General features: G+C 47.9%; 1 protein-coding gene across 1 annotated transcript in view; it reads left to right on the top strand.

The window, feature by feature from the left end:
- Nucleotides 1–1,112: 1,112 nt before the first annotated feature.
- LOC143981587 (uncharacterized) overlaps nucleotides 1,113–26,876 on the top strand; it is a 34,717-nt gene continuing 8,953 nt past the window's right edge. The window contains exons 1-4 of the mRNA XM_077479561.1: nucleotides 1,113–1,272; nucleotides 13,788–14,123; nucleotides 21,149–21,400; nucleotides 24,983–25,210. Coding sequence (XP_077335687.1) covers nucleotides 1,149–1,272; nucleotides 13,788–14,123; nucleotides 21,149–21,400; nucleotides 24,983–25,210 — 940 coding nt within the window. The 5' untranslated portion in view covers nucleotides 1,113–1,148. The remainder of the gene's footprint in view (nucleotides 1,273–13,787; nucleotides 14,124–21,148; nucleotides 21,401–24,982; nucleotides 25,211–26,876) is intronic.

Consider the following 26,876-nt stretch of genomic DNA (forward strand, 5'->3'; position numbering starts at 1 on the left):
GGGCTGGACTGGGACAAAAATTTGGCCCTGGACTTCATTTAGTCCGGCCCACATTCATTTTGCAAACGCACAAAAACAGTATAAAAACTGTACGCAATTGCGTAAAAAAAGCCTCCCCATGACATCAGAGTCCCCAGAGAGCCCCCCCTTACATCAGGGTCCCCAGAGAGCCCCTTCTTACATCAGGGTCCCCAGAGAGCCCCTTCTTACATCAGGGTCCCCAGAGAGACCCTTATTACATCAGTGTCCCCAGACAGCCCCCCACTTACATCAAGGTCCCCAAAGAGCCCCTCCTTACATCAGTGTCCCCAGACAGCCCCCCACTTACATCAAGGTCCCCAAAGATTTTCCCTTACATCAAGGTCCCTATATAGCCTTCCCCTTACATCAGGGTCCCCAGAGAGCCTCCTCCTTACATCAGGGTCCCCAGAGAGCCTCCTCATTACATCTGGGTCCCCAGAGAGCCTCCTCATTACATCCGGGTCCCCAGAGAGCATCTCCCTTACGTCAGGTTCCCCAGAGAGCCTCCCCCTCACATTAGGGTCCCCAGAGAGCCCCTCCTTACATCAAGGTCGCCAGAGAGAAGGCAGGCAGTGAGAGCTGCCTGCCCGCACTCCTGCTCTCCCGTGCTGCCTGCCGCATGGCTGCAGAGAGCCCATGGCCCGCTAGTGGGCCGGGACCCTGTGGTTGGGGACTTCTTGTCTGACTCTGGGCTATGGGCCCCAGATTCGTGGTTATAGCCCCAAAAGTCCCCCCCTAGCGATGCCACTGAAACTGGCCCACTGAGCCATCGGCCCACCGGGAAACTCCTGGTAGTCCCGATGGCCAGTACATGCCTGATTTTGGCAATTTTAACTGCTGTATGTCTGTATCTTCCCTCTGGGGTGCCCACCACACGGGGCCCTACACCTACAAGCAGAGGTCTCACCCACAGAGTCCTGGAAGTATAAAAACACTCTCCGGAGGTTTAACTCATCGACATCTTCCAGACAGAGAAGTATTGGTTGTGGGTGTATTACCACATCAGAATGAATGCGTATAAAGAAAAGGAAATACAAGTCACACAATGCAGAATCTTCTTCCTCTTTTATTATCTTCTGCAAATTCTCATTCTTCATCCACACAGACCAGAGACCCCGACTGCAGCGATGTGTCCCCTCCGTGTCCTCCTCCTGTGTCCCCTCCGTGTCCTCCTCCTGTGTCCCCTCCGTGTCCTCCTCCTGTGTCCCCTCCGTGTCCTCCTCCTGTGGGCTCTTCTCTGTCCAGGCACAGGTATGTAAGAACATTATAAAGAGGTGATAATACAATATTATTATCTATTTTAATCCCCCCCCCCCCCCCCCAGGGGCTTTTAGATGGGACTTCAGTCCATGCAGATTTTAGACGTTACACAAGGCAATATTTTTTGAACCAGAGGGGGTTTTCTGGTGGGGGGTTGTTTTTCAGGGGTTGGGCTCGCACTCTTAGTTCCAGTGAAGGGACCTCTTAAGGCGTCAGCATACTAAGACATTTTGGACAATTTGATGCTCCCAACTTTGTGGGAACAGTTTGGGATGAGTTAGAGCAAAGAATACTAGCCAGGCCTTCTCGTCCACATCAGTGCCTGGCCATACAAATGCTCTTCTGGAAGAATGGTCAAACATTCCCATAGACACCCTCCTAGGCAGGGGTCAAGTCCTGGGAAAAAAAGTGTGGGAACTCCCACCCAAGATCCATTCCCCCACCAAAAAAAAATAAAAAAAGGTACGCTCATATGCATATATACTTCACAGAAAATACAGTACAACATGTATTGTAAAGTGCCAGTTTACAAAAACAAAATAACGTGTCAAACAAAACAATCAACACAATGGGTGATGATCTTTCCCTCGCAGGGAATTTCTACCACAAATACACCCTGTTCCAAATTCTGTTACACAGCCCATTAGAAAATATCCCACAAAAGGAATAAGTATTGGCAGAGTATTGAAGAGTATTGGCAGGGTATTGGGTATTGCAGAGTATTGATAGGGTATTGCAGAGTATTGGCAGGGTATGTATTGAAGAGTATTGGCAGAGTATTGCAGAGCATCGGCAGGGTATGTATTGGCAGGGTATTGCAGAGTATTGATAGGGTATTACAAAAATATATAGTATACCGTATCCGTACCCTAATTACCCCGCATATACTATATTGACAGCGCTAAAACAAAAAAGGGGAAATAATCAAAAAATAAAATATAATAAATATATAGAGGATAAAATATAATAAATACATGGAGGATAATAACTCAGTGTCTAAAAAAAGTCACTAGCAAGTGTCCATAATATCTCCAAAGGAGACTTTAGTTGCTAATCAGCACCACCTGGATATGTGCTGGCTAGCGTTTGCTCAGTCTATGGAGCTGTGAATGAGAATTAAGTGAACTCTTATCGGTGAGAGAGCAGGGAGCCCGAGAGAGAGGAACCTATGGTGTTATGATAAGACGATTTTCCGGAGGGACACTAGTGGGACTACTTCTGCAGCCGTAGTGAAGTGCCTGTTAACCCTTTGGGTTCTGGTGAGTGAATTACCATAAGGGGTGTCACCGGCCGTCAGACCCTTCGCACACTGGTGTTCTCTTCTTCGGAGATGGATCTGCTTATCTGAACTTTTTTCCAAAGTGTGATAGCTCAATTGAATATTGAGTCATATATGTTTGGAGATATTATGGACACTTGCTAGTGACTTTTTTTAGACACTGAGTTATTATCCTCCATGTATTTATTATATTTTATCCTCTATATATTTATTATATTTTATTTTTTGATTATTTCCCCTTTTTTGTTTTAGCGCTGTCAATATAGTATATGCGGGGTAATTAGGGTACGGATACGGTATACTATATATTTTTGTGATTTTGTCCTTCTGTATGATAGCAGCTTGTTAGGGTGAGTTTTGACTTACTGCATAGGGCGCTGGGATCATTGGCTGTCACTTTCAATATTTTGTGTGCACATTCCAGTGATACTAGTACTTGTTACATTGATAGGGTATTGCAGAGTATTGGTAGGGTATGTATTGCAGAGTATTGGCAGGGTATTGCAGAGTATTGATAGGGTATGTATTGTAGAGTATCGATAGGGTATTGCAGAGTATTGGCAGGGTATTGCAGACTATTGGCAGGGTATGTATTGGCAGGGTATTGCAGAGTATTGATAGGGTATTGCAGAGTATTGGCAGGGTATTGCAGAGTATTGGCACAGGTTGCAGAGTATTGATAGGTTATTGCAGAGTATTGGCAGGTTATTGCAGAGTATTGGCAGGGTATGTATTGTAGAGTATTGGCAGAGTATTGGCAGGGTATGTATTGGCAGGGTATTGCAGAGTATTGATAGGGTATTGCAGAGTATTGGCAGGGTATGTATTGCAGAGTATTGATAGGGTATGTATTGTAGAGTATTGATAGGGTATTGCAGAGTATTGGCAGGGTATTGCAGACTATTGGCAGGGTATTGCAGAGTATTGGCAGGGTATTGAAGAGTATTAATAGGGTATTTATTGCAGAGTATTGGCAGGGTATGTATTGCAGAGTATTGATAGGGTATGTATTGTAGAGTATTGATAGGGTATTGCAGAGTATTGATAGGGTATTGCAGAGTATTGGCAGGGTATTGCAGACTATTGGCAGGGTATTGCAGAGTATTGATAGGGTATTGCAGAGTATTGGCAGGGTATTGCAGAGTATTGATAGGGTATTGCAGAGTATTGATAGGGTATTGCAGAGTATTGGCAGGGTATTGCAGAGTATTGATACTGATAGGGTATTGCAGAGTATTGGCAGGGTATCACAGAGTATTGATAGGGTATCGCAGAGTATTGATAGGGTATTGCAGAGTATTGGCAGGGTATTGCAGAGTATTGATAGGGTATTTCAGAGTATTGATAGGGTATTGCAGAGTATTCGCAGAGTATTGCAGAGTATTGATACTGATAGGGTATTGCAGAGTATTGATGAGTATTGGCAGGGTATTGCAGAGTATTGATAAGTATTGGCAGGGTATTGCAGAGTATTGATAGGGTATTGCAGAGTATTGGCAGGGTATTGCAGAGTATTGATAGGGTATTGCAGAGTATTGATAGGGTATCGCAGAGTATTGATAGGGTATTGCAGAGTATTGGCCTGGTATTTATTGGCAGAGTATTGGCAGGGTATTGCAGAGTATTGGCAGGGTATTGCAGAGTATTGGCAGAGTATTGCAGAGTATTGATAGGGTATTGCAGAGTATTGGCAGGGTGTTGCAGAGTATTGGCAGGGTATGTATTGCAGAGTATTGGCAGGATATTGAAGAGTATTGGCAGGATATTGAAGAGTATTGGCAGAGTATTGGCAGAGTATTGAAGAGTATTGACAGGGTATTGCAGAGTATTGGCAGGGTATTTATTGGCAGAGTATTGGCAGGGTATTGCAGAGTATTGGCACAGTATTGCAGAGTATTGATAGGGTATTGCAGAGTATTGGCAGGGTGTTGCAGAGTATTGGCAGGGTATGTATTGCAGAGTATTGGCAGGATATTGAAGAGTATTGGCAGAGTATTGAAGAGTATTGGCAGGGTATTGCAGAGTATTGGCAGGGTATGTATTGGCAGGGTATTGCAGAGTATTGGCAGGGTATTGCAGAGTATTGACAGAGTATTGCAGAGTATTGATAGGGTACTGCAGAGTATTGGCAGGGTATTGCAGAGTATTGGCAGGGTATGTATTGCAGAGTATTGGCGGGGTATTGCAGAGTATTGGCGGGGTATTGCAGAGTATTGGCAGGGTATGTATTGGCAGGGTATTGCAGAGTATTGGCAGGGTATTGCAGAGTATTGGCGGGGTATTGAAGAGTATTGGCAGGGTATTGCAGAGTATTGGCAGGGTATGTATTGCAGATTATTGGCAGGGTATTGCAGAGTATTGGTGGGGTATTGCAGAGTATTGGCGGGGTAGTGCAGAGTATTGATAGGGTAGTGTAGAGTATTGATAGGGTATTGCAGAGTATTGGCAGGGTATTGCAGATTATTGATACTGATAGGGTATTGCAGAGTATTGATAGGGTATTGCAGAGTATTGTCAGGGTATTGCAGAGTATTGATAGGGTATTGCAGAGTATTGGCAGGGTATTGCAGAGTATTGATAGGGTATTGCAGAGTATTGATAGGGTACTGCAGAGTATTGGCAGGGTATGTATTGCAGAGTATTGGCGGGTATTGCAGAGTATTGGCGGGGTATTGCAGAGTATTGGCGGGGTATTGCAGAGTATTGATGAGTATTGGCGGGGTATTGCAGAGTATTGGCGGGGTATTGCAGAGTATTGGCGGGGTATTGCAGAGTATTGGCGGGGTATTGCAGAGTATTGATGAGTATTGGAGGGGTATTGCAGAGTATTGATGAGTATTGGCAGGGTATTGCAGAGTATTGATGAGTATTGGCAGTATGGATGAGTATTGGCAATTTGGCAGGGTATTGCAGAATGCAACTTACTTACACACTACTAGTGACTGACCTCCTGGTATTCTCTTCCCTTCTGTTCTGGGGGGAGAAGAACTAAGTAAACTCAAAGTGCAGCGGCTGTTTCCACAGGAGGCACTGGGTAGAGGGGAGCGGGAGGACAGTCCGGCGCGCGTGTGTCACACTGACGGTCTCGTGCCTGTGCGTGCCCACGCCGAAGTCATGTGACCGGTTGCTAGGCAGGGGCCGCTCCGCATCTAGCAACCGGTCACATGACTTCGGCGTGGGCACGCACAGTCACTCGGCGGCTGAGGAGCGGCGCGGACTACGCGCTGCATAGCCTCAGCCGGCCCGGCTCAGATAGCTAATGGGAACGGCGTTCCCGCTGTGGAAATAGTACGGGAACGCCGTTCCCATGCGTTCCCGCAGCACTCGAGCCCTGCTCCTAGGCCTTCCAAGAAGAGTTGAAGCTGTTATAGCTGCAAAGGGCGGGCCAACTCAATATGGAACCCTACGGACTAAGACTGGGATGCCATTAAAGATCATGTGTGTGTGTAAAGGTGGGTGTCCCAATACTTTTGGTAATATAGTGTATATACTGGCCTGCCCTTACATTCTGATAACTGCCACTCCACAATTTTATACTACCCACTGAACAGCCCTGTCATTACACAATGCTTACTGTCCTGCCAGGGGCGTAACTATAGGGGGTGCAGCAGTCGCGACCGCAACTGGGCCCTGTGATGCAGGGGGCCCATGCAGCCCCCTCTACATATGGCCGGCAGCAGCATAGGCAGCTAGAACACACTAATACATACCCCCTCCATATCCCCCCTGGGGACAGGGACCCCCACCTCCCCTGGGGACAGGGATCCCTTCTCACCTGGGGGCAGTAACTTCATCTGCCCTGGAGAAAAGGACCTCATCTCTTCTGGGGGCGGGGACCCCATCCTGCCTAGGGACAGTCCCCCAATGGGGCACCTAAAAATGTAAAAAAAAATAAAAAAAAATAAACTACTGATACCAGTGGTGGAACTACAGGGCTCACAAAGGTCATACCTGTGACCACGCCCTGGAGTTCCACTGCCGGACTCGGAGGGAAGGGCCCTGGCTGGGGTTCAGGGGGGCCCTTCATGGTTTCTTGCATCGGGGCCCTGAAGGTTCTAGTTACGCCACTGTGTCCTGCACTACATACTGTATCTAGTACTTTCTCTATGTACTGCTCTGCACTGAGCCTACATACTACACCCCCACTAGTGATGGCCGAACGGTTCGCCCGGCGGTCGTTTCGCGGCGAATTTCGGTCATTCGCGGTCCGCTCGTTCGCTCGCCTTTTGCCGTCATTCGCCCCGGCGGACTTACGTGTTTAATGTGTAAAAGAACTTTGACCTATGATGACACGTCTATCATGGGGTACAGGACAGCCAATTGAGACATGACAGCACATGGACACTTGGACATTCCCCCTAACCTATAAATACACCCGATCCGGTGGCCATTTTACATTCTTTCTTCTGTCACTATAGGGAGAGGTTGCTGTGTGGAGTAGGGACAGATAAATCGCTAGCTATTAGTTCCACAAAAGTTCTTTTCAGGACTGGTATAGGTGTTAGGTGTATATAGGTTTGCTGTGCTAATGATTCTTGCAGCAGCCTGAGTGTCTTTTGTCAGTTTAGAGAAAGGGAAAGGACGGTGTGTGCTACAGGGAGAGTCAGTTTAGTCATCATCATCATCATCATCATCATCATTAGCTGTTACTGTCAGGTCCACAAAAGAGCTATTCCAGTAACCACTAATCGTTCCAGTCTACTCTTTTTTGCCACTTTGTATAGGGACAGGAAGGAAGCAGTGTTGTCAGGCAGTGAGGGTCAGTTTAAAGACTTGCTGTTACTATTAGTTCCACAAAGGTTCTTTTCAGGACTGGTATCAGTGGTATGGTAATAGGCTTGTACACGTATAATATTCTTTCTTCCAAATATAGAAAGAATATTATACTTGACTGCTGCCCTTCTGCTGCAGTCTGCTAATCATTCACAACCCACTTGTTCCACAAAGCTCTTTATCAGGACTGGTAACTTGGTCTGTGTAGGGTGCTACAGTACATAGGGTTGAGTGCGGTACAGTCTGCTGTTCTGTAAGGACCGCTATCGGTCCACAATAGATAGGGTTGAGGTGCACCACTGCTGACCGCTGCCCTATACTGCAGCAGTCCTTCATTGGTATAGGGACTGAAGTACAGTCTGCTAATCACTAACACACAACCTGCTTGGTCCACAAAAGTTCTTATAAGGACTGGTAACTTGGTCTAGGGTGCTACAGTACATAGGGTTGAGTACGGTACAGTCTGCTATTCTATAAGGACTGTTATCGGTCCACAATACATAGGGTTGAGGTGCACCACTGCTGACCGCTGCCCTATACTGCAGCAGTCCTTCATCGGTATAGGGACTAAGAGTTTTGTCACAGGGTGATTTAAAAAATGACAGGCAGAGGAAGAGGCAGGCCCTTCCGCAGGGGTGGTAGGGGTAGGGCAGGAGCAACAGCCTTGAGCCAAAGTGGGAAGTTGCAGAAGGTGCGTTCAATTACTTTAAAGGACGCACCAGACTTGGTTGAGTGGCTCACTCAGCCTTACTCTTCTGCACCCTCCTCATCCTCTCGATTTGCACCCTCTTCTTCACTCTCTGCTATGTGCACCCCAAAGACACTACCACCAACAACACCACCACCACCACTACCACCACATACCTTCCGCTTGAGTCACAGGAATTATTTTCCGATCCATATCAAGAGGACATTTCTGATGCGCAGCCACTCTTGGTATTGGATCAGGAAGAGGAGGTAGCAACAACCGCTACTCAGCAGTCTGACGACAGTACCCAGATCAGCCCAAGGAGGGGGTTGGTCCCCGGTGTTGCTGCCTACTCCGAGATCTCTACTTATAGGGTTGATGAAGGTGACGTTGATGATGACATGTCTAGTGATGTCATGTGGGTGCCCACAAGAGAGGAAGAGGAGGGGAGTTCAGAGGGAGATATGGACCAGCAGATAGGGAGGAGAAGCAGGAATAACTTACATTGCACAGGAGGGACAAAGCAGACTGCTAATGTATCAGGAGCGAGTCATCAACCTTGTACGGTCACATCTGGCGCTCCCAGGACACCGGCACATGGCTCCGCAGTGTGGGCTTTTTTTAACGTGTCCGCTGCTGACAATAGCGTTGCCATCTGCAATCTTTGCAGTCAATGCATTAGTCGCGGTAAGCCCAACACTCACCTAGGGACGACCGCCTTAAGAAGGCACATGAGCAGCCATCACCGAGCCGAGTGGGAGCAACGGAACACACAAAGCCACACTGCAGGCTCTCACCGTCCAGCCTCGTCTTCTACTTCTCCTTCTCCTCTCTCCTCACAATTGTCCTCCACTCCACCTTCCATCACGCCAAGCTCACGTTTTTCTGCAAAAAGGCAGGCTTCCGTGGGCCTAATGTTCGAGCGTAAAAAAATGATGACGCCGGATAACCCTCTTGCCCAACGGTTGACGGCTGCCTTGTCAGAACTGATAGCCCGCCAACTACTGCCATATAAACTGGTGGACTCGGAGGCCTTTCGCAAATTTGTGGCCATTGGAACACCACAATGGAAGGTCCCAGGAAGGAAGTATTTCTCAGAGAAGGGCATCCCAGAGCTATATGGCCATGTTCAGCGGCAAGTGAATGTATCTCTGGCACACAGTGTCGGTGCCAAGATACATCTGACCACAGACACGTGGTCTAGCAAACACAGGCAGGGAAGGTATATCACTTTTACTGCCCACTGGGTGAACCTTCTGACGGCCGTCAAGCATGTAACCCGTGGCACCCGTGTAGATTTGGTTTTACCGCCACAGATTGCATGCAGGCCTGACTCTTCTTCTCCTCCTCCTCCTACTCCATCCTCCTCCCTCTCCTCCTCAGCTGACTCCTCCTTTTCCGCTGCTAGCGTCTCTTCCACTGCACCGCCCAAGCTCCCCAGAACCTATTCCACATGCCAGGTGAGACGTTGCCATGTCGTGCTGCGTCTGTTGTGCCTGGAAGCCAAGAGCCACACTGGCCCGGCACTCCTTTCAGCTTTGCGTTCACAGGCAGATCAGTGGCTAACACCGCTCAATTTGACAGTTGGTAAAGTGGTGTGTGACAACGGTGCCAATCTGCTTAGCGCATTGAAACAGGGCAAAATCACGCACGTGCCATGCATGGCACACATCTTAAACTTGGTCATGCAGCGATTCCTTGTCAAATACCCTGGGGTCCAGGACATCTTGCGGCAGGCAAGGAAAATCTCGGCCCATTTCAGAAGATCTTACACGGCCATGGCTCGCCTTGCTGACATTCAGCGGCGACACCATCTGCCGGTCAGACGTCTTATTTGCGATTGCCCGACGCGATGGAACTCAACCTTCTATATGCTTGATAGGCTGCTCCAGCAGAAGCGTGCAGTTAACGTCTACCTGTATGAACTCTGCGAAAGAAACGGTTCTGGGGAGCTGGGGTTTTTTTCACCGCACCAGTGGCTGCTCATGCACGACGCATGCAGACTTCTGCGGCCATTTGAGGAGATCACCAAACTGGTCAGTCGCAGCCATGGCGCCATCAGTGACATGGTACCTTATGCCTTCTTTATGGAGCGTGCATTGCGTCGTGTCATTGATCAGGCTGTGGAGGAGCAGGAGCGGGAAGATGAGGAAGTCGCAATGCTGGATAAATTCCCAGGGGGGGCTACTCTATCTGAGACAAGTCAACAACAGGAGTCTGAAGAGGAGTCAGAGGAGGATGGTGCCGGGGCGGATGAGGAGGAGCAAGAAGAGCGTGCTTTAAACCTTTCTGGGATCCCTGTTGTGCGTGGATGGGGAGAGGAGAATGAAGAGGACGACATTATCCTGGATGATGAGCAGGAGCCAGGCCACCACACCGCTTCCACTTTAGTGCAAATGGGGGCCTTCATGCTCCAGTGTTTTAATAGGGACCCCCGTATAAAAAGCATAAGGGTCAAGGACCAGTTCTGGGTGGCAACGTACTTAGACCCCCGGTACAAACACAAAATGGCGGAAATGTTACCGCTGTCGCAGAGGGCTGTCAGAATGCAGCACTTCCAGGCCTTGCTTCGAGAAATGCTGCATTCTGCTTTTGCGTGCGCTGGCAGAGGAGCAATTCCCACTCCCAGAGAAGGATTTGCGGGTACCAATCCAACAGCGCCTGCAAGAAGAGGCCGGTTTGAAGATGTGTTGGTGACTTCCGATATGAGGTCATTCTTTCAGCTGACCCATCGACAGGTGTCATCCGGATCCAGCATCAGGGAACGCCTAGACCGTCAGGTGTCCGACTACATTGGGTTAACGGCCGATGTGGACGCTCTGAGGAGTGATGAACCCCTGGACTACTGGGTGGGCAGGCTTGACCTCTGGCCAGAGCTTGCCCAATTTGCAATCGAACTGTTGGCTTGCCCCTCATCCAGTGTCCTGTCCGAAAGGACGTTCAGCGCAGCAGGGGGGATCGTGACCGATAAGCGTACTCGCCTAGCTCACGACAGTGTTAACTACCTCACATTTCTAAAAATGAATGAGGCATGGATCTCGGAGGAATTCAACACATGTGACCAGTAGACCATGTATATGTCTATAAACAATTTTTTTAATCAAGCACACAGACCTTCTTTCTTCATTTGGCTCACTTCCTTGTCCCAAAAAAGCACACCGTACTAGATGCCCCTACCCTCCTCTTTGAAGAGGTTGAGCGGTGTCATATTTCTACTGGGGCTGCTTATGATATCCCTGTGCTGTGCTGACTTCCTCCTGGGGGTTCTTATTATGAGGGGATCACACCATCCCTGTGCTGTGCTGAGTTTCTCCTGGGCCTGCATACTATGAGGGGATCACACCATCCCTGTGCTGTGCTGACTTCCTCCTGGGGGTTCTTATTATGAGGGGATCACACCATCCCTGTGCTGTGCTGAGTTTCTCCTGGGCCTGCTTACTATGAGGGGATCACACCATCCCTGTGCTGTGCTGACTTCCTCCTGGGGGTTCTTATTATGAGGGGATCACACCATCCCTGTGCTGTGCTGACTTCCCCCTGGGGCTGCTTACGGTGCTGCTGTCAGTGCTGTATATCACGGTGCTGGTGTGAGTGCTTAATATCACGCTTCTGATGTCAGTACTCTCTATCACGGTGCTGCTGTCAGTGCTGTATATCACTGTGCTGATGTCAGTGCTGTATGTCACGCTTCTGATGTCAGTGCCCTCTATCACGGTGCTGCTGTCAGTGCTGTATATCATGGTGCTGATGTCAGTGCTTAATGTCACGCTTCTGATGTCAGTACTCTCTATCACGGTGTTGCTGTCAGTGCTGTATGTCACGGTGCTGGTGTTAATGCTTAATGTCACGCTTCTGATGTCAGTGCTCTCTATCACGGTGCTGCTGTCAGTGCTGTATATCACTGTGCTGATGTCAGTGCTGTATGTCACGCTTCTGATGTCAGTGCCCTCTATCACGGTGCTGCTGTCAGTGCTGTATATCACTGTGCTGATGTCAGTGCTGTATGTCACGCTGCTGATGTCAGTGCCCTCTATCACGGTGCTGTTGTCAGATGCCTCTATCACGGTGCATGTGTCATTGCTGTATGTCATGCTGCTGGTGATCATCTCCTGCACCCTCTTCTTTGCCTACTCTGGTCCCTGACCTTCCCTCTCCTCCATTGCCTTCATGCGCTCCACAGTCCTGAATTGTCAGAACAATTTCCCATATAAAAAAAGAATGCTTGTAGTTATCGATCCCAAATTCACCTCATACATGTGTTATGTCATTGGCCATGTGGCGGGACTATGTTTTTCTCTGCTAATAATTATCACCGTGGCTGCAAATTAGACCTAAAGGTTTGAAACGTTCGCCTCCCATTGAAGTCAATGGGGCCCGCCGCGAACGTTCGGTTTCGCGAACGGTCGGCCTCCTTCGCGGTCCGCATTCGCGAAACGTCCCGTCGGAGGTTCGGGCCATCACTAACCCCCACATCACACACACTACACTTGTCTGGTGAAGCAATTCAAATTTTTAATAGAATAGATTAGAATTGAAAATAACAATCATATAAAAAAAAAAGCAATAGGATCTAAAAAAAAAAATAACCATCTTCTGATATTCAAATTTCAAATAGAATTTGAATAGAATAGAAAATACAATTATAGAACAAAAAATAGAATAGAATAAATAGAAAAAGAATGCAATTTAAAAAAATAGAATAGAAAGAATATAACCATTTCCCAAAATTCTAATAGAATCAATTTGGATAGATTAGAATAGGAAGATGGTTATATTCTATTCTGTTTTTTTCTTTTTCTATACTATTGTGTCATCTTCTATTCAAATTGATTCTATATGAATTTTGGAAAATTGTTATAATATTTATCTATTCCATTCTGTTCTATTTTCTATCCTATATTGTTCTGTTTTATTCTATTATATTCTATTTTATATTATTATTATTATTATTATTATTATTATTTTATTTTGTTATTATTATTATTATTATTATTATTATTATTGTTATATTATTATTATATTATTATTATTATTATTATTATTATTATTATATTATTATTACTATTATTATATTATTATTATTGTTATTGTTATTATTATTGTTATTATTATTTTATTATAGTTATAGCTATATTTTCTATTCTATTCCTTTATTTTCTATGCGATTTTATTCTTTGCAAAATGATTTGAATTTGAAAACTTTTTGAATCAATTGGTAGATTCAAATCAATTTGAATATGAATTAACCAAATTCCTAAAATAATTTAAACAAATCTCACTAAACGAATTCATGTAAATAAGGAATCGAAAAAAAAAAAATGTGTTCTTCACACGTCTACCCCCCGGGCCTCTCCCAGCGTCACGCTGACATGATGAATAGGGGGAGGAGTCCGCCGCCAAGGAATTGGAGCCAAGAACCGCCCCCCACACATGAATCAGCCAAGATGGTGGAAAGCACGCCAGCACAGTGAGGCAGAAGAATGACATCACACGTGTGGCCTCATGTGTGGCGGTGATGTGGATGAGGATGCCAGCCCGCCCCATCCCCCATGCCCAGAGGGCGGGCAAGGAGTGATAGGGGGTGGGGCCTGGTGCCCATCGCAGCTCCCGGGTACTAGACAACAAGCCCCTCCCACTGATCCAGATGTTGGATTTTGTATCCATTAGTCTCACGAGATTCCAGATGGTTCTACATCAATGTGTGTTATATGAGGGGGGAGGGGAGTACACTGTGACCTGACTGGGATCTGTATTCTGTCTGTGCAGGAAATGTCCCGGAGGAAATATTCACCCGGCCGGGATCTGACCTTCTCCTCCCCGTCAGAATCCATCTCACCCTCAACCATACAGATAGATGGAGATGTGACGAGATTGAATGGAAATATGAAGGCCCAACCAAACATCTTGGCCCCAGAATATTTATACACAGGGGATGTACACCGAGGAAACCTGAGAGACTATTATCTAATATAAGGATATCAGAGAATGGAAGTCTCATCATATCCAATGTGACTCCGGAGAATGACGGGATATACAGTGTGGTTATACACAACTCTGCAGGACACCTTATACAGACAGATAATTACACCGTCCATGTAGAAGGTAAGTCCACCCAACCCCCACCCCCAGTCCTAGCAGTGTCCTCCCCGCTCCGTGTCTTTATATACACCGTCCATGTAGAAGGTAAGTCCACCCAACCCCCACCCCCGATCCTAGCAGTGTCCTCCCCGCTCCGTGTCTTTATATACACCGTCCATGTAGAGGGTAAGTCCATCCAACCCCCACCCCCAGTCCTAGCAGTGTCCTCCCCGCTCCGTGTCTTTATATACACCATCCATGTAGAAGGTAAGTCCATCCAACCCCCACCCCCAGTCCTAGCAGTGTCCTCCCCGCTCCGTGTCTTTATATACATCGTCCATGTAGAAGGTAAGTCCACCCAACCCCCACCCCCAGTCCTAGCAGTGTCCTCCCCGCTCCGTGTCTTTATATACACCGTCCATGTAGAAGGTAAGTCCATCCAACCCCCACCTCCAGTCCTAGCAGTGTCCTCCCCGCTCCGTGTCTTTATATACATCGTCCATGTAGAAGGTAAGTCCATCCAACCCCCACCCCCAGTCCTAGCAGTGTCCTCCCCGCTCCGTGTCTTTATATACACCGTCCATGTAGAAGGTAAGTCCATCCAACCCCCACCTCTGCGATTTTTATTTTTTGTGCAACAAATAAAAAAAGACCAAAAATTGCGAAAAAAAAACAAGTTTTTCTTTGTTTCTGTTAAAATTTTTTGTAAATAAGTACGTTTTCTTCTTCAATGATGGGCACTGATATGGCTGCACTGACGGGCACTGATAAGGCAGCACTGATGGGCACTGATGAGGTGGCACCAATGAGGTGGTACTGATGAGGTGGCACTGATATGGCTGCACTGACGGGCACTGATAAGGCAGCACTGACGGGCACTGATGATGGGCACTGATAGACAGCACTGATGGGCACTGATAGGTGGGACTGGTATGCGGCACTGATGAGCACTCATAGGTGGCACTGGTATGCAGCACTGATGGGCACTCATAGGTGGCACTGATGGGCACTCATAAGCGGCACTGATGGGTACTTATGGGTGGCACTGATGGGTACTTATGGGTGGCATGGATGGGCACTGATAGGTAGGCACTGATGGGCATGGATGGACACTGATGGTGGCACTGCTTGACACCGATGGTGGCACTGCTGGACACTGATGGGTGTCACTGATAACACTGATGGGTGGCATTGCTGATTTAATTTGTTTCATCATGGTGCCAGTCAGTGCCCATTTGTGGGCACTGATTGGCACAGATTGGGCATTCATTTGTACATGTGGATGGCCATGGAGTACATACCTGGCCATCCACATGTTGCCCACTTCCCTCGTGGTCCTGGCGACTTCTCTGATGGTATAGTGTGGGCATCCGAGGGGGGTCTGTGCTGATAAACAATCAGCGCACACCCCCCGTCTGTCAGACGCGAGTGATAAAAAGCCGATCAATGGCTTTTCCTGTTTACATCCTGATCAGCCGTGATTGGACACGGCTGATCACATGGTAAAGTGCCTCAGCCGGAGGCTCTTTACCGAGATTGGTGTAGCGGCGTGTCAGACTGACAAACCGCTCCACCGATCACCGTGATGTGTGCCCCCCCATGGACGCACAGTGGCATGTTATCCTGAAGGACGTCATATGACGCCCATTCAGGATAACTGAACCACTTCCTGGACGTCAATCTGCTATTGACCGGGTGGGAAGTGGTTAAAACACGTCCCGAAGTGGAAAGAGGGGGGCACAGTTTGCAGCGGAAGGTAGTCAAATCCAGACAAAAACAGAGTTAGTCTGAGAGGAAGGACTACCAGTGAGTGAAAAAACATGTATAAAGGAAAATCAAATACCTGCAATTTTGTACCTCAAGTCTCTCCCCGGCGTTCCTCACAAACGGGGGGGTAAGCCGCTGAGGAGAGACTGTAGGAGCGCATGTTATATAGGAAAGCCCAGCTGACATAATCAGTCCTAGGAGGTGTGTGCGGGAGAGCGGATTCCTGGAGTTGCTCGAGTCGCCCGGATCATGGATCTTGAGGGACCGGAAGCAAGTCCATCTATGCACTGAAGGCCGTGGGTGATGCACGCTGACGGAAATAGCGAGCAGGGAACCCCCCGATCCACATCCTGATCGCTCCGCAGTCCACATGGAAAGAAGGAGGGAGGATCACTGAACCTGGCCGGTGTTCTGCCATATAGTGTCCGGCCATGATATAGTGTCCGCCCCGTACTGCGCATGTGCAGTACGGAGCAGACGAAGGTTCAGAAAATCTCTGAAGCTGAACGGCGCCTGCGCCGTGAGTGGAGGTGGTAGCCCCACCATCCAAGCGGACATAGGGTTGTGAATATTAAAGGGCCCCTCGCGGGCGAGTTTCTCTCGCCACGCTTTGGGCTCGGCCTCGCTGCGCTCGGCTCTTTTATATTCCTACTCTATGTCCACTTGGATAGTGGGCATAGAACCTGGACTCATGGCGCAGGCGCCGTTCATCTTCGGCAATTTTCAGAATCTGTGTTGCTGTGTACTGCGCATGCGCAGTACACAGCGGACACTATCGGATGGGGGACCTTATATGATAAGACACCAGCCATGGGAAGTTACAACGGACGGGGAGACGGCCGCTCCGTGCAGAGGAGGTGGGCGGGACCTGAACGGCATGGCGTCACAACAGCGCTGATGGGTTTTGCGTTGGCGACGCTACGTTCCACAGAAAGGGGGAGGAACCGTACACTCGTCAGGTGTCGGTGTCCCCCCTCCCGATGGAGGATCTGATAGAAACACCTGTGTGGGGGGGACTTGGCAAGAAACTGTCAAGCATGTAACCATCTTTGAGGACGGCACATTGGCAGATCCCTTCAGGCAGCAAATAGACACGGCATGGCCAAAGTCCTATGAGTCAGAAGTTAATTCTAGAGGCGGTCCAGAGAGAGGGAGGGCGAGAAGGCATGTCAAAAAGAAAAACAATGAAATGGTTAGAGAAAGGTAGATACACAATTCCCAATATATAAATACATGACAATCCAACAACAAACCCTCCAGCTCATCTCCCCATTTAATCCCATAGTTGCCAACTGTCCCGAATTTCCCGGGACATTCCCGGGATTAGGACATTTGTCCTGAATTAATTTTGTCCCGGGAAATGTCCCGGCCGCCATTTTTAAGAAGACCAGAAGCTGGCCTTCAATAGAGAACCTGTGGTGCCGCCCATCCCCGCTGCCAGTGTATGTGTGTGAAGAGCAGTGGGTGGCGCCACAGTTCAAAGTCAGCGCGGCAACGACGGCTGCCGCATCATATGTCCTGTCGGGGGCCAGTCAGTGAGTCCGTGCAGTGAGTATGTCAGGAATCCGTCCGTCCCATTCGACCGGCTCTCCGTGCGCGCACACGCGTTCGTGTTGCGGGTCGTCGTGGGCACGAGCGCCTTCCGACGCGCGCGGGTGCACGACGATCGTATGTACGCGCAGCGCACGCACGCACGAGCGTACGTTAGCTCGATTGGCGCCAGTGACCCTTTTTAAGGGCACAGTTGTTGTGGTTCTGTGCTGTCTCGTCTGCAGCTAGTGCCTGAAGTTACCTGATACCTGCCTGCTACTCATCTGATACCCGACCCGGCTCCGTTTGACCTTGCTGACCTCTCCTGCTCCGACCCCGGCTTGTTTGACCCTTCTTGGACTGTTTTCCTGTTGCCAGACCTCCTGCTTGTACCTGACACCTCTGCTTGATTCCTGCCTGTTCCTGAGTCGGCTACCTCCTCGTCCAGCGGACCTCCTCCATCCAGGATCCACAGTCAGCAGCCTTCTCCTTGTTTCTTCCATACTACTGGGAGTTCCTGCTCCAAGGATCCTCATCTACCCAGCACCGGTTGCTGCACCCGGCCGGACTCTTCTACCCCGCTGCGCTCCTGTCTCCCTGTCCCCATTCCAGAGAGACCGGAACCAGAGCCGTAGGAGAGGTCCCCTTCCACCAAGTCAGACTCAATACTAGACGTTCCTAACAGAGTATGTGGGCGCCAGTCTCGTGCATGTGGGGGCCAGAGTCTGTGTATGTGGGGGCCAGTCTCGTGTATGTGGGGGCCAGTCTCGTGTATGTGGGGGCCAGTCTGTGGATGTGGGGGCCAGTCTCGTGGATGTGGGAGCCATTCTGTGGATGTGGGGGCCAGTCTCATGGATGTGGAAGCCAGTCTTGTGTATGTGGGGGCCAGTCTCGTGCATGTGGGGGCCAGTCTCGAGTATGTGGGGGCCAGTTTCGTGTATGTGGGGGCCAGTCTCGTGGATGTGGGAGCCAGTCTTGTGTATGTGGGGGCCAGTCTCGTGCATGTGGGGGCCAGTCTCGAGTATGTGGGGGCCAGTTTCGTGTATGTGGGGGCCAGTCTCGTGGATGTGGGAGCCAGTCTTGTGTATGTGGGGGCCAGTCTCGTGCATGTGGGGGCCAGTCTCGAGTATGTGGGGGCCAGAGTCTGTGTATGTGGGGGCCAGTCTGTGGATGTGGGGGCCAGTCTTGTGGATGTGGGGGTCAGTCTGTGGATGTGGGGGCCAGTCTGTGGATGTGGGGGCCAGTCTGTGGATGTGGGGGCCAGTCTGTTGATGTGGGAGCCAGTCTCGTGGATGTGGGGGCCAGTCTTGTGGATGTGGGGGCCAGTCTGTGGATGTGGGGGCCAGTCTTGTGGATGTGGGGGCCAGTCTGTGGATGTGGGGGCCAGTCTTGTGGATGTGGGGGCCAGTCTGTGGATGTGGGGGCCAGTCTGTGGATGTGGGAGCCAGTCCCGTGGATGTGGGGGCCAGTCTTGTGGATGTGGGGGCCAGACTGTGGATGTGGGGGCCAGTCTGTGGATGCGGGGGCCGGTCTGTGGGGGCCAGTCTGCGGGGGCCGGTCTGTGGGTGTGGGGGGGGCCAGTCTGGATGTCAGAGGGGCACCAGATGTAAGGAGGGGCTCCGCTGATGGACACAGATGTGAGGAAGGTACCTCTGATGGGGCACCTGATGTCAGGACAGACTCCGCTTGGGACACCTGATGGCATCTGGCGGCAGGCAAAGTGGCTAGTGAAACGCTCATGGCTCCCACTGATTCTGCATTATGGTCAGTTGAATGATTTAATTTCATATTACAATGTAATAATAGAAATAATGCGCTTCAATCATCCTATAGTATCTTTATCTGCTGATTGTCAAACTCTAGAAAACACATTGCTATTGTGATGTAGGATCGGGGGGCTGCTGTCCCTCCTTTCCCTCTCCCACCCCGCATTCATCTCAGACTCTAACCACAACCCTTTGAGCCACGCCACAACCACTATTTTACGTAAACCACGTCCATATTTTGCTAAGCGTGCCGCATTTTCACCATTTTCTATGCCACACCTATAACCGCATGCCCCGCCCCCTAATTACAATACAACTCCGCCTACTGCCAAAAAAGTGTCCCGAATTTATTTTTTTTACAATGTTGGCAACTATGTAATCCAGACATATACATCCACGTTTATACACATGCTAATAAACCAGAGTGGGTAAAGCGAGTATAGAGAATATTGGGTTTATACCGTAAAGATGTTAAATTGAGCAGACATTCTATTAATTGCTGAAGTAGAAATTTTGAATCCAAGAAAAATAGATAGAGGCGAGCCGATAGTATATAAATCGAATAGCATTGTTATAAAAAAGGAGCACAGCCGATCGCATCATTCATGCCTGATGAATGTGTTGCCCTTTAGTTTAACCACTTAAGGACCGCCTCACGCTGACGTAAGTCGGCAGAATGGCACGGCTGGGCACAAGCATGTACTGGTACGTTGCTTTTTAAGTGCCCAGCCATGGATCGGGAGCGCAACGCCGGTCCTGAGCTCCGTGACCGTGGCCGCGGGACCAGCAAATCCGATCGCCGCTGGTGTCCCGCGATCGGGTCACAGAGCTGAAGAACGAGGAGAGGTCTGTGTAAACATACCTCTCCCCGTGCTTCCTACTGTGGCTGTCACCGATCGTCTGTTCCCTTTTATAGGGAAAGACGATCAGTGACGTCACATGCCAGGCCACACCCCCCTACAATAAAAAAAAAACACATAACGTCATACATAACCCCTCCTCGCCCCCTAGTGGTTAACTCCTTCACTGCCAGTGTTTAAAATCATTTAAATAGCACTGATTGCTGTATAAATGACAACGTTCCCAAAAAATGTGTCAAAAATGTCCGATGTGTCCGCCATAATGTCACAGTCACAATAAAAGTCGCTGATTGCCGCTAATTACTAGTAAAAAAAATTTTTAAATAAAACTGCTATAAAACTGTCCCCTATTTTGTAAACGCTATAACTTTTGCGCAAACCGATCAATAATCACTCATTTTTTTTTTACCAAAAATATGTAGAAGAATACGTATCGGCCTAAACTGAGGGAAAAAAATGTTTTTTTTATATATTTTTTGGAGATATTTATTATAACAAACAGTAAAAAAAAAATTTATTTTTATTTATAGCGCAAAAAATAAAAACCGCAGGGGTGATCAAATACCACCAAAAGAAAGATCTATTTGTGGGAAAAAAAGGACGTCAATTTTGTTTGGGAGGCACGTCGCACGACCGCGCAATTGTCAGTTAAAGCGACGCAGTGGCGAATTTCAAAAAAGGGGCACGGTCCTTTGGCTGCAAATTGGTCCGGGGCTTAAGTGGTTAAACATCCACTTAGCCTCTATTTGGAGGATTCTTTGGTCAAAGTTTCCTCGGCGGATTGGGGGGGGTGCACCCGGGCCAGTACCTGGAATTTCAAAGATTCGGTACTATAATCATGGCAGTCCGTAAAATGCCTGGGTATTGTTTTCTCAGTAGATTCTAAATGTTTTTTCAGTAAATAAAAGTTGTGGGGGTGACAACCCTGATGGGGGTCACATGACTGAAGAAAATGGGTGTAATTTTAGTGGGGGGATTTAGTGTTGGGGGAGGGGTGCACACAGACACAATCTATCTCCTCCAGTCTCCAGGAAGATGTCTGCACACCTGATTATAGGTAAGGGTGGGGGAGGGGCGTGCTGTGTATATATTGGATCTGATCAATGGAAATGATTGTCTCTCTCAGTTCCAGTATCGGTTCCGGATCTGAATGTCTCATGTCTCCGGAATGGCAGCGCTGAGATCTCCTGCAGGGTGGAGGAGGAGACTAAGCCGAATATCAGTCTATCTGTAATTGGAGGATCCCAGGAGAGATATTCCGCATCCGCCAATAACATTGCAGCCATTGTGGAGCCACCGGGGCCCTGGAACATCACCTGTACTGTGGAGAATGGGGTCAGCCGGTCGGAGGAGAGCAGAGCCGGGGTCACCTGTCCAGGTGAGGAGACATCAGAAGTGGATGGAGAAATGTCTGTAGATGACAATATAAAGGGCTCTTCTTCTAAGAGAATAGGTGTAGATACCCCCACCCCTTCCTATTCACCCCTTGTCTCCGCCCCCTACCCACCTCCGGGCACTGTCCCTTGGTTCCACCCCCTACCCACCTCCCAGTACTCCCCCTTTTTAGAGAATATAGAACCATTCATTTTGGGTTGCCATGTAATTTGTATGAATTATAATTTGTATCCAATCAACAATAGACCACCCAGCAACAATAAATCCCCTCAGCAGCAATAGACCCCTCTACGCAGAAATAGATCCCCCAGTAGCAATGTACCTCTCCCAGCAACAGTAGACCCCCCCAGCAATAATAGACCCCTCCTAACAACAATAGACTCCCCAGTAACAATAGACCTTCTCCAGCAACAACTGATCCCCCATTAGCCAGCAACAGTAGACCTCCCTCTCAATGGTAGATCCCTCCCAGCAACAACAGACCCCCCCAGTAACAATTGATCCCACATTAACCACAATAAACCTCTCCAGCTACAACAGACCCACCCAAAACAATACAATAGATCCCCTATGACAATAGATCTCCCAGCAGACAGAAACAATAGACCCTCCAGCACACCCCAACATCCCTTCCATTACACACATTCAGTGCTGGAGGTGCCGGAACCGCCTTCCCCCTGAATAAAAGTCCTGACAATATATATTTGTCTGCAATCCAGTAAATGAGATTTATATCAATAAAAAGGTCCTTTGTCTCCAATCTGGGAAATACAACCAACCCCTCCCCTCCACCTTTTTCGTGTTCCCTCCACCCCTGTTTCCCTCACCATATCTCCTCCACAATGTCCTCTCCACTGTGTTACCGCCATTAGGTCTCCTCCACGTTATCACCTCAACCATGCCCCCTCCAACATATCTCCTCTACCACATCTTCTCCACTGTGTCTGCTCCTTCATGTCTCCTTCAGTTTGCCTCTTCAACCATGTTCTTCCATCGTGTCTTCTCCCTTATGACTCCACCACCGTGTTTACACCATCATGTCTTCTCTACAATGTTCCCTCCATCATGTCTCCTCTATAGTGTCTCCTTCACCGTGCCCCTACAATGCTTCTCCATCATGTCTCCTTCATCATGTTCCCTCCACTGTGTCTCCCCCACCATGTCCACTGTGTCTACTCCATCATGTCTCCTCCGTCGTGTCTCCTCCACTGTGTCCCCTCCACCTCATATCCCTTACTGCCATGTCTCCTCCACTGTGTCTCCTCCATCTTGTCTCCTTCCACCATGTTCCAGAAATGTGTCTCTCTCCCTTTGTCTCCTCCACCGTGTCTCAGCCACGATGTTCTTTTATAATTTCTCCATCGCCATGTCACCTCCACCGTGTCTCCCCTACAGTGCCCCCCCCCCCCACTTTGTCTCCTCCACTGTGTCATTTAATATCAGGAACAGCTGAGCCAATCAATGTCACTTACCAGTCAGGGATGTCTCAGGTGAGATTTGCTCAGTCTTAAAGGAACAGACCTGGTACTGACATTACCCCCCTTCGTCGAGGGGTAGAGCCTGCAAACCCAGACTTACTTGGATGTTGAAAATGGAATTTCCTTTTAAGTTGGCCATCGTGAAGATCAGAGTTCAAATAGTATTGGATCAGCAGCAAGGAAAAGCAGGAAGATCAGGGTCAGAACTAGCCGGGGCATACACAAGTAGATCAGAGAAGATATCAGCTGGGTCAAGCACAAACACACAAAGGTAGGTATGCTACCACAAGCACTGGTGGTGTTTTAACGTGAGATTTGCTCAGTCATAAATGGACAGCCCAAATCCCGGTACTGACACTGACTACACTTTCATTAAGTTAATCTGTACTTCGCTACTTAATAGTTGCCGACTCTGATCCTGCTTGTATCCTGGTGTCTTTCTATTTGGCTATAACCTAACCAGGATTTTAACATGGCTCCACCTTCAACTGAATTTGGCATCTCCACAGTGCATTGTCAGCTATACGTCCGATTCCTCAGATATCAGCGCTCCAAAGTTCCTGCTCACAGTGTCTACACCTTGGCACCTGGGCCTTTCCTTCACTCCTGTAGACCCTGTCTCAAAATCTAGGGGTGCTCAGATGGAAACTGTGCAAGAGACCACCCTCATCCCCCTCTGCATACAGGTATGTGGCTTTACCATTCAACCAAATGGAGCCTGAAAGGGGGGCCTTGACTATGGATGTTCTCTGTCAGCAAACTACAGCACATCTTATAGCTGGAAATATGCTCCTGACAATTGACATGAAAGGACACAGTGGAGGGACATGGTTGAGGAGACGTGATAGAAGAACATGGTGGATGAGATATGGTGGACGAGACGTGATAGAAGAACATGGTGGATTAGATATGGTGGAGGAGACGTGATAGAAGAACATGGTGGATTAGATATGGTGGAGGAGACGTGATAGAAGAACATGGTGGATTAGATATGGTGGAGGAGACGTGATAGAAGAACATGGTGGATTAGATATGGTGGAGGAGACGTGATAGAAGAACATGGTGGATTAGATATGGTGGAGGAGACGTGATAGAAGAACATGGTGGATTAGATATGGTGGAGGAGACGTGATAGAAGAACATGGTGGATGAGATATGGTGGAGGAGACGTGATAGAAGAACATGGTGGATTAGATATGGTGGAGGAGACTTGATAGAAGAACATGGTGGATTAGATATGGTGGAGGAGACGTGATAGAAGAACATGGTGGATTAGATATGGTGGAGGAGACATGATAGAAGAACATGGTGGATTAGATATGGTGGAGGAGACGTGATAGAAGAACATGGTGGATTAGATATGGTGGAGGAGATGTGATAGAAGAACATGGTGGATGAGATATGGTGGAGGAGACGTGATAGAAGAACATGGTGGATTAGATATGGTGGAGGAGACTTGATAGAAGAACATGGTGGATTAGATATGGTGGAGGAGACGTGATAGAAGAACATGGTGGATTAGATATGGTGGAGGAGATGTGATAGAAGAACATGGTGGATTAGATATGGTTGAGGAGACGTGATAGAAGAACATGGTGGATTAGATATGGTGGGGGAGACGTGATAGAAGAACATGGTGGATTAGATATGGTGGAGGAGACGTGATAGAAGAACATGGTGGATTAGATATGGTGGAGGAGACGTGATAGAAGAACATGGTGGATTAGATATGGTGGGGGAGACGTGATAGAGGAAAATGGTGGATTAGATATGGTGGAGGAGACGTGATAGAAGAACATGGTGGATTAGATATGGTGGAGGAGACGTGATAGAAGAACATGGTGGATTAGATATGGGGGAGGAGAAATAAAGGTGGAGACATATTGCAGGAACATGGTGGAAGAGGCACACTGAAGGAGACATGATGGAGCCAATTTTATTAACTTGTTTAATCCCCCACAAATTTAGCCCTTTTGAGTCATAGGTCCTGGCTAAATGGCCCAATACATTGATTGTTATTTATACATATATACTTCATTAATTTCTGCTTTTCTAATCTTCCCATAATGTGATTTCTCCTCCCCCAGTCCCCCTCTCTGACATCACTGTGACCGTATCCTGTCTCCCGGATGGCAGCGCAGAGGCTGAATGTTCGGTGAAAGGATCAGATCCGCGTTATTCCTGGAGTTTGGATGGAAGATCCGTCTCCTCACACCGCCAGGTAACTCTTCCTCCTCCGGTCTCCGGAACCCTCCACTGTGATGTCACCAATCAGATCAATAATCTAAGTAGATCCATCAACATCTTCTGTCCAGGTGAGTGAGAGAAATGTCTCCAGGCTGAATTTACTACTAAAGTTTTTACTGAGAGATAAAATATTCCAGACATAAAGATTACAATCCAGAAAAGTGTGTAACAGAAATGATCAGCTTCCATTGGAGCCTTTTAACTACCCCTATGGATCACACCAGGTGGCTTAGCATGGGTGGGGCCAAAGGGTAGTTTTTTTGGGCCACAAAACACTTAAAGGGCATTGGCTGTCAGCTTGGACAACTTCCCAATCAAGGGCAGTGAAGGTATTCCCCATCCCACAGCACTCCTCATACATACGTGCAGCTGCGGGGGGGAGGGAATGCCTTGTCAAAGGACTTGTCAAAAAGTCTTTATTTACTATTTCCATTATTTTTTGTGAATAAGTAACCAGAGATACTATGCAAAAAAGAGAAAAAATTCAACAAAAGGGCTTGGTTTTTTTTAGGCACAGAAAACATCATAATATATTTTAAAAAAATAAAATTATTATATATAGAAAATGTGTTAAAATCAATGACAGATAAACATGTCTCAAAGTTGTAGAATACAACAGCAGAATGCAAAGTCAAAACATTTACAGATATATCATATATGACAAGAAAACAGTGGTAGTGACGCCAATTTTCATAACATAATAGTTCAACAGAGTACTTAAATTGAGGTCTACACTTGCAGTTGGATTAGGCAAATAACAAAGCTCTACATGTTACGCGACTTGAGCTTCTTCAGGAGCTTCATAGAGACAAGTTTGCTGCAAAGATATAACAAAACCAGGATATATATATATATATATATATATATATATATATATATATATATATATATATATACACGAATATCCAGCAAATTATATATCATTTACATACATAGAAAGTTCCTGCAATCAGTAAGATGAATAAGGTACCAAGACATGGTTTATCCAACCAAGTTGCTAGCCCACCACCACAAAGATGCCCGAGAAAACCCCCACATACTATGGGGGCACATGAAATTTACGTAAGGTAATATATGTGTGATCTAGTTAAGGTTATAAAAGATAGCGGATTGTTTGTCGAAGGGCCATGACCGGCCCCGTGTGCTACATTGAATGAACCCATGTTTTCCTACATGTCCCATAAGCTTCCGGCTTCTGGTTGTTCTATTGTAACTGTTTTCCCTCAATGTTTGTGTTTTTCAGGTTACACACACTTGTTCCCCCTGTGGATTCTTCTGTGCAGACCATCTCACTCCTTTTAATCCTTGCCTGGGCTGACGGCGTGCATTGTTCCTTTTTCTAGGGCGGCCATACCTATGTCAGTCTGGAGGCCTGGTTCTGGGAGCTGGTCTACACAGTGACCCCCATGCGGAAAAAAGTGAAGTTGATAGTGAGTTGTGTTTACTTTCCTTGTTGCTATACCTGGCACATTTGCCGTTTCCTTCCCTACCCCCTCCTTTTGCCTCTTCCCCCTGTTGCACTTATCTTCCATTTACCCCCCCTTGCTGCTACCTTATCAGGGGCCGCGCTGGCCCTATCTGGAGCACCGCTCCTGTTGTTGCATGACCCGGGTCCTCCCAACCACATGGTACTATTAATCTCCACTGTTGCTTCACTTAACGCTCCACCATGCTACAAGTAGTCTCGTGGAACCTTAAAGGGCTTCGTTCCCCCAACAAACGTCTGAAGATATT

The sequence above is a fragment of the Lithobates pipiens genome, unplaced genomic scaffold (assembly GCF_037356315.1).
Source record: "Lithobates pipiens isolate NorthernLeopardFrog02 unplaced genomic scaffold, aLitPip1_a1.2 Scaffold_16, whole genome shotgun sequence".
NCBI lineage: Eukaryota > Metazoa > Chordata > Amphibia > Anura > Ranidae > Lithobates > Lithobates pipiens.